This window comes from Mercenaria mercenaria, unplaced genomic scaffold, assembly GCF_021730395.1.
Source record: "Mercenaria mercenaria strain notata unplaced genomic scaffold, MADL_Memer_1 contig_3834, whole genome shotgun sequence".
NCBI classification, from domain to species: domain Eukaryota; kingdom Metazoa; phylum Mollusca; class Bivalvia; order Venerida; family Veneridae; genus Mercenaria; species Mercenaria mercenaria.
In genome coordinates this window covers 28,409-37,111 of record NW_026462012.1, presented here as the reverse complement: position 1 = coordinate 37,111, position 8,703 = coordinate 28,409, and the positions used below count along the sequence as shown (strand labels likewise).

Here is an 8,703-nt window from a genome sequence, read left to right as displayed (position 1 = left end):
ATGTTTTTTCTTCTTTTTTGATTACCCAGAAAGACATGTTAATATGCTGTGAGCCGGTTGCCCAAACCGTAACTCCAAATTGTGATAATATTACTTATATAAGAGCAGGAAAGTAAGGAAGAATCCGAAGTTATGACCAGCAAAAAAAAAAGTTTATTAATAAAACCCAGTCCGGCCCGGCACAAACAATGGAAATAACTGATTCCTATTATACGGAAACCACAAGAAACTTACGGACGAAAAGCTAGTATAATTACGAATGGTTATACCGTCATCTTAGTCAATGCAAATGCGTAATTTACTTCATTATTACAGAACTACAAGAAAAGTATTTAATATTGATGAAACGTATGTTCAAAGAGGTATTTAACTTGACATAAGCAAATACCTAAAATAACGAGATAGTTTAGGTGTTTCAATTAAACTCAATGGAGCTTGGCAATAGACATGTCATGTGGTGTAACGGGCAGACATGAAATGCACATGGCAGAACTACTTTCACAACTGCTGTTGTGACACTAGGTTTTGTACTACGGCAAAGGGGCATTTACTGTGTCGGTACAGTCGCCTGAATGTGTTTTTCGTCCTACTGTTTAACAAACTGGCGAGGGGGAAAAGAAAATATAAATACAAGCAGCCCTACAGTTTAAAGCAGGTGAAAATCGTTGATCTTAATAAGTGTCAGTTAAATTAGAAATTGTGTCTATTGGTCTACAAGAGAACGTGACTATAAAGCTATGAATATAAATATAAACAAATGACTTTAACTTCTAAATACATATTTGACAGAATGTAATGTAATTATATTAGCCTTCCGTCCGTAAGTCTCTGGTGGTTTTCGCACAATTGAAATCGGCTATTTCCGTGGTTTGGGCCGAACCGTGTTTTATCAATATAACCGTAACCGCAAAAAGCCTTTCCACTTCTGCTTTCTGAGTAGATGCTGGCATCTTATTAATGTTTCTACTAGATAAATTAAATGCATCAAATGGAGTAAAAAATATAAACACAGGACAATACGAAACAATTCGTCCATGACCTTCATTTAGTTACAAATCTATAAATTTCTTATATATATTATATTTAAGTTAGGTAGTATTCTACAAAATGATTGACATTAAAGCCATTTCCTCATATTTTTGTAAATACTTTGTCAGGAATATGCGTGTTATTGCTTTTTGTGAATTAAAACCTGCGCTGAATTAAGTGGCAGGGTCCTGTTTTGTATTATGGTCTAGTACGACTTTTTATTACAATAGGTAGATGTACTGTAAAGGCATTTATATGCAACTGGTTATTTATAAAGTTTATAGAATGAAGGACTCCGGCGTACGAGTAATTACTATGTAGATGGCCGGGTCTAAAATCTTACCTGAGATACCGGAACTCAATTAAAATGGAAATGGTCATCCATCCATCCAGATTTAGCTCAAATTTGTGGAAAAAGTGCATGGTTACATCATTTTTTCCTGGTCGTACGCTTTATAAATATACATTTGTTTTAGGCCAGTCATTTGCAGATAATAAGGTACAGGTCGCACAAGGAGTGTATTTTGGACCATTTTTGTCTCAAAATTTAGTGTCGTGAAACTGGTGTTTTACTCGTTTTTATCATAGAAACAACAGAATCCGTTCGGCAGGCCTAAAATGCAACATGATGAAGCGCAACAACAAAATTTATTTCTTTATATGACAAACAATAAATTGTTGCACTATAGCTTAAAACAGAAGAAAGTTATATTTAGTCTCTATCTTGGAATAATTATTGGATATTAAATTTGTATAAAAATTGAGAAAATACGCTGGAAATATGCTTCGGAAATATTCGGCGACGTAATGGGCGAAATATTATTCCGAGAAATATGGAGAGTCATTTCTGTTTTGTTACATTCACTAAAGTATATAATTTCTATATGAATGGTATAAATTCCTGTTTATAAAAACTTTTAAACGCAATGGCATACATGAAACTGGCGTCACAAATGACGTCACAGGCCATATATAATATTATAGAAAAATATTGATTTCATAATAATTTATAAATAAGTTTCAAATAACAGACCGTATTTTATGGCTCACTGGTCAGTAAATTTATATTAATGCAACTTTAAAAGCTGGAGAAATTTCCAACTCCTAAAACTGGAAAAAATCCAATTGGATTTAAAATTCTATTAAAACCATTTTAAACTGACTATAAACATCGTTATTCACTATTTATGTCTAATACCGTGTTCACACTATAGTAGATCGGTTTTATTTTTATCAGGCACTAATTGGCTATAATTGGTATTTGACATTTAAAACTCATCGAAATATAATCTCGTTTGCGTCCACACTAGGCAAAGAAATGTGTTTTAAATATATACATGCAATGTTGGAAGTTAACAAATATTTTGCAATAAGCAAATAAGGTAACAAAGAAGGAGGCTAACAGAAACAAGAAGGAGTCATCAATGTTTAAACTTTTGTGTTCATCTAAGAATTTCTGTTCATTCCATCTATAGTCCAGTTTGAGCATCAGCATGACACCATATCGCAATTTAATGTTTTTGTTTCATCAACACTCCAATTACCCAATTACTTTTGCCAGCCACAGCATCAATTGTTTGATAAAAAAGAGAAACTCATGGTATTCTTCCGCCAAAAGGTAAGATCTGTGGATTTGGGATTGTAAAACCAGTTCTAACTCACATTTGCGTTCACACTTGTAAAATAATGTAGTATTACTTTTTAATATTGTATTAAACCCCCCTTCCCGCCCCCCGACCCACCAGGTAGTTTTAATGCTACATTACAGAAACCACTTGACCTTTACATAATTCACGATTTAAACCACATATAGTGTGGACGCAAACGAGTTTAAAAAATAAACCCAAGTTAATATAGGATTAAAAACGTAGTCTGAACACGGTATAAGGGTGTTAATTGATCATGTTTATAAGCGTTTACAAAAATTCAGATTTTTTTTTCTGAAAATGTCCATTTGGATTTTTTTCCAGCTTTTTAAATGTTTTTTTTTTTTTATTTACCATAGAATGGATCTCAAACCAAGACAAAAAGACAGAATAACACAAATGTAACAAAAATATGCCTTTAAATTTGTTTTAAATTTTTTTATTGTTTTTCGCCCGGAAAAAAAATCCAGCCCGCCAAAATATTGGAACAATGTCCGATTTGATTTTCAAAAATTCCAATCGGACATCATATATCCGATTGGAAATTGGAAAAATCCAATTGGACAATTTTTTTTAATAATCTTTTTTGTACATAAGAAAATTAAAAGAATGCAAAACTATATCATTTATTGCTCCTTGGCCCCTAAACTACCATCCAAGCTAAAACAGAAGTTTCTAAGTCAATTAGAAATGGTAGTGAAGTTTGCCAAAGTCCTGGTTTTGCAAAGATATACTGGTGGCTCTTTTATATAGATCTTGTGCCGGGACCTGACTATGAGTTCGATCCAAGAGTAGTGAACGAATAATCCGAGTTCGAGCAAACAAAGTTTGACTGTACTAGTCTTTATGAATTACGCGCCATAGATTTGTACACCCGGTACTGTTCATACAGACAAAAAACCAGCCTTTTGCATATTTGTAACGGAAGTTTTAGAAACATAAGAAAGATAGCTTTCATAAATGAACAAAATATCAGAGCGTACGAACAGTTTAGCTCATTCTATACAAAATAACTTAATCTTTTTGAATTTTGCCAGTCACAAACTTTATAAATCTACACGTCGTAGTTTATGTTGCTTCTCAAATTCATAATTATCAACAAAAAATACACGTTTATATTATTAATAAAAGGTAGCAACAATTGCGAAAATCTGACGTTGATAACAAAAATCATAGAACTTTGATCTTACAACGACCCTTAAAAAGTTGACAGCTCTAAAGTTAACACTGAACATGGCTGTCGGGCATTAACAAAAATGTCATCGAAGGCAATCACTAGGCCTCTTTTTCGGATATATAGGCAAACTATATATGTAAACAACACCATTCGCCTAATCTAATAATAGACCAGTACGAACACATGATTGCAGAATGTCATCAGTGCGTGACCTATACTTGCATACACGGCTCTTTATCTTATACTTCTTATTATATACAAGAATGTCTGTCAGTGGTTTACAAATCATCCCTTTTGTTATAATTCGTGTGTATGGGATTCATCTGGTTCTAACAAATTGTATTTACATTTTGCAATAACTTTGGAACGCGGTGGATATTAGGGTTACGTCTGGTGCATGCCGTAGGCGGTTTAAACTCTTCATTGATATCTTTGCACAACTGTATTCCCTCGAAAAATTACTTCTTTCACGTTCTCTAGTATGTTTTCTAACATATTTTGCATTATCGTGTACGTACATCTTTTTACTTCTTGTTAGCCGAATACGTTGTTGGAATTTAGTTTTCCTATTGGATATACGTCTTTTTTAAATAAGCGGTCTATCCTTATATTAATCTTAGAATGTTGAAGAGGATGCACATAGAAAAAAGCATAGCTTAAATTTACAATACTGCATTGCGGGTTGTAATGAAACAGCCAATAGTCACGCTTGTCTTTTTATTGACAGACGTATGTATGGTATCGATATTAACATATAAACATGTTAGCGGAATGTTTATAAAATGGGAAAAATGTTAAGAGTGGCATACGAGAAGTTATCGTATCAGTAAACACGACTACTTGATAATCTGAATAGAGTAAATATGTTGCGAAAGCAATCTGGAGCTTTAGTTCTCAGAGTTATAGCTGTTGGTTTTATTGCTGTTACTGTGATAAATATTTACCTGAGGAGTAAATCTTCGTTTAAAGGAACAACTACTGAATACAATTACAAAAAAAATGACAAATGGATGAAATTTCTTACTTATTCCTGTATTGCTAATTGGTATCCAAGGATGCAAAATGTAATCAAAGAAAGCAATTTAAACGAATGTGTGCCTCTGATTCAACAACATTTATATGAAAATGTGACAGATAAGTTGCTGAAAAATATGATAACCAAATGTTTTCACAGCAGTATTATGAAAAATCCAGTTCTATTTAATATATCATTTATTAAGGAATTTGTGAAAAATTTTAGCTGTCCATCGCCAAAGTATTTGAACACTCCAAGACCACTAGTTGCCTTAGCTAGTTACCCAGGTTCAGGAAACACGTGGACAAGAGAACTGATAGAGGCAATAACAGGTGAGTAAATATAATTAACTTTTGTTTTGAAAAACTGACTTGGAATTCCTAATAGAATTTATTGCCACTTACTAGTTTTCGGTAAGTTGTGCGTATGATTTATGTTAGTAATGTGGCTTGTTTCCTTTTCAAAGCATAATAATAAAGAAAGCCGTGTCTGAAGTTCACATCGGAAAGTTCCAATTCAAATCTGTTCAACTAATTTGTTTGTATCTACTGTTTGCGTATGAAATATTTTTTAGTGATAGTCGGCAGTAAGAAAAGTGTTAGTTTACTCATGTTCAAGTATTTTATCTCAAGTGGTCTAAATTTCGCATTCGAATAGGTCCCTCATATAAGATATAAGATTTGGATAAACGTTTATAGTGGCATAATCTAAGAATGAAACTGCACTCAAAGAAGTTTCGTATAAACGTTGCAATATTATTTCTTTTCAAATTAAGGGGCTCATTCATTACATGTCTCATCTCTTTTGACTGACAGACGGTTAGACATACGAGCTGAAAAAATATCGATAAGGTTCGTTTTTATCTCCTACCTATATCACCGTTCGTTAAATAGACGGTTGTTCTGTAAAAGATATAACAGGATCCGACTTGTGCGACTGATTGTGACACAAACGAACAAACTGACAAAATATTGTGGCTGCAAGTTTTTCATGAAATTGTTTATATGCCAGAGGTTTAAAACGTTGTATTGCTTAACATATTGCAGGAGATACTTTTGATTGGCTGACAGAGGGATTCATTGATTGACATGGGGTTAAGAAATTTATCCCATTCCAGTGAAAATTAGACGTGTATTTTAATATCTATTTTAGGTACATTTACTGGCAGTATATACACTGACTGGAACTTTAAAGGTTCAAAATTGTGTCCAGCTAGAGGAAATGTATACATCGTGAAAACTCACATTCCTAGTGATAAAGCCACAAGTCATGTAAAATGCAGAGAGATTGGTGTTTCTACATTGAATTACACAAAGGCTGTTTTTATACTGAGAAACCCATACCAAGCTTTATTGGCAGAATTTAATAGGCAGCATTCATTAAAATACAGTGGGAACCCTGGTGTTGGCATAGCTTCAAAAAGCGATTTTAATACGTCGCGTAAGTAATGCAAGTTCAGTGTGTCTCAATTTTAAATTGAACGTAACAATAATTATCAATTTAAATAGATTTTCAAGTTAATCCATTACGGGTAGGTATGGAATTGTTTCTATTGCAACATTTTATGCATTTCCTTTCCATCGCATTAATGGCTGTACTTCATGAAACCTTCAGTACTTACATCAATTGAGTTTCCAGTTCAAAGTGATCGCTTGTCTGTGTTGCATAAAAATAATAAGTGTCTGTATGTATATAATGTGTTTTGTGAAGTCATTTAAATCTAACGTACGGGATACTACAATCAAAACATTTGGACAGTGTGTATTGCTAAGATATGTCTATAAATTATGAAGAGTTCTTGAATTTTTTTACTTTTTTTTTGACATAATATGAATTCAAATATATCAATTTCTTTCATTAAGCGCAAATTATTCTCCTGTTTCAACTGCATTTTAAAGAAGACAATTTACTTGTTGTTGTAATTATACTAATCATTTTATTTCCAGAATGGAAGGAATTTGTCAGAGTAGAGTCGGAAAAGTGGGAAAATATGGCAATTTACTGGCTTTCAAAATTTAGGAAACCAGTTTATGTACTTGTTTATGATGACTTATGGAACTATACTGCGATTGAAATGTACAAACTCTCACGTTTTTTTAATATAACAGTAACATTTAAGTCATTATATTGTCTTTCTGGTAAAAGTGTAGGAAATTTCAAAAGACGCAAGCCAAAATGGTTGGCAATCGAGACGTTATTTGATTCTCGCTTGAGGAAGGTTGTTAATGACAAAATAAGATCGGTGCTGGCAGTTTTAGAACTTCCACAGTTATACAGCTACATTCTTTCAGAATGCTAAGTTGGCATTAAAGAAAGCAATATATAGCAAACATTTTCCTTAATGTAATGTACTGTTATTTACTTTTAAGGAACACACTTGGAACTTTCGGTGCTTTAAACAAAATTAGTTATTTTTTTCTCAGAACAATGCAATGAGTCGGCTTCTCAAGTATCTTGATCTTTTCAGGGACGAATATTAATAACATTAATTCGCATTAATCGTGACTTTACTTTCCAGCAATTTGTATGTGTTGGTATCAATTACTTTGTGCGGAACTAACCGTGAAGACATGTTAGTAATAAAGACATGCATTCTAATATGCATTCTAATATCTCGCGCATTGCTATCAGAAACATCTAAAGGAAGACTGAAGGTGTAAAGGGACTATTAAAAATTAGTGAGCACTGTTGACCCATATTATTAAAGAATATTTTATAATTTATTTTGTCGAGATGTTAAGGTTTTGCTCATAATGTAATTAATCTCACTAATAGTATTACACTTGCTGCAGTCATGATATCTGGCATTATTTTTGCAAGACGAGCTTGACTAAACGTAACGCAACTGTCATATTACCTCCATCAATGCGTAAGAATGAGCTTCATGGTAGTTTATTAAAAAAAGTCAATTGCATATAAAGTATATTTATATTAATAGTTATATAATTTTGACTGAACACCACTAAATGCGGCTATTCTTTATTTCATATACACTTCACTTGCTTAATGAAGATTTATGCCAGATCAGATTTTCAGAGACTTGTGTTGCCGAAATTGAAATAAATCGCTTCTATGGAGAAAGAGAACGTAATAGAGGATGTTAATGCTTGGAGACATGGACCTTATTAAAGTATAAACATCCCAGGTTCATCAGGATGCTGTCTCAAGAAAATATATTTCCATTTTATGCAAGTTATACAGGTCAAATGGTCATGTGTTAAAACTGATATTTTCACATAATTTTCGGCACTGATGCAATGATTCGTGAATAAAGTCACATTTTACTAAATTTTATTTACAATTACATTCAAACTTGTCTATAAAGACCACCATTGGGAGAGCTAAAGTGTGGTCTTTCTTGGGAAGGGGTCTTTATTCACAGGTTAAAATACACTGTTAATGTTAAAATGGGAAACAAACATGTGGTTGTTAGAGCCAGGTGATCTCTGTTCAGAGGTGGTCTTTAACACAGGTTTGAATGTATAGGTTTAAATAAACCATAAACTTGTATTCAGTAAATACATTATGACTCGTACTCAATAAAGCATGGTATATATAAAGGTTGAAGGTCACAGGGTATATATAGTAAACAAAATAGCTCACCGCAATTTGCAAATTTTCCAGTATCTTTGCAATTTCTGTAAATACATTTTTGAAGTTTAGCGTATTTTTACATCAATGTGTAGTGAATAACATGATAAAATTAATTTGGCAAACTGTATACTTATAGAGATATGTTTTCTTTTCCAGTAAAAGTATCTGTCCCTGTATGCAGTTTGTTCAAACTTTCTTCCAAATTTGTAATGTTCAGGACAAATGAATTTGATAAAGGGAGA

General features: G+C 32.7%; 1 protein-coding gene across 1 annotated transcript; it reads left to right on the top strand.

Moving 5' to 3' along the window:
- The first annotated feature begins 4,715 nt into the window (after positions 1–4,715).
- Positions 4,716–6,315, top strand: LOC128553446 (WSC domain-containing protein 1-like). Its single transcript, XM_053534597.1, has 2 exons — positions 4,716–5,199; positions 6,020–6,315. Exons 1-2 carry the CDS (start codon positions 4,716–4,718, stop codon positions 6,313–6,315), a joined length of 780 nt encoding a protein of 259 aa, XP_053390572.1.
- Positions 6,316–8,703: the final 2,388 nt, after the last annotated feature.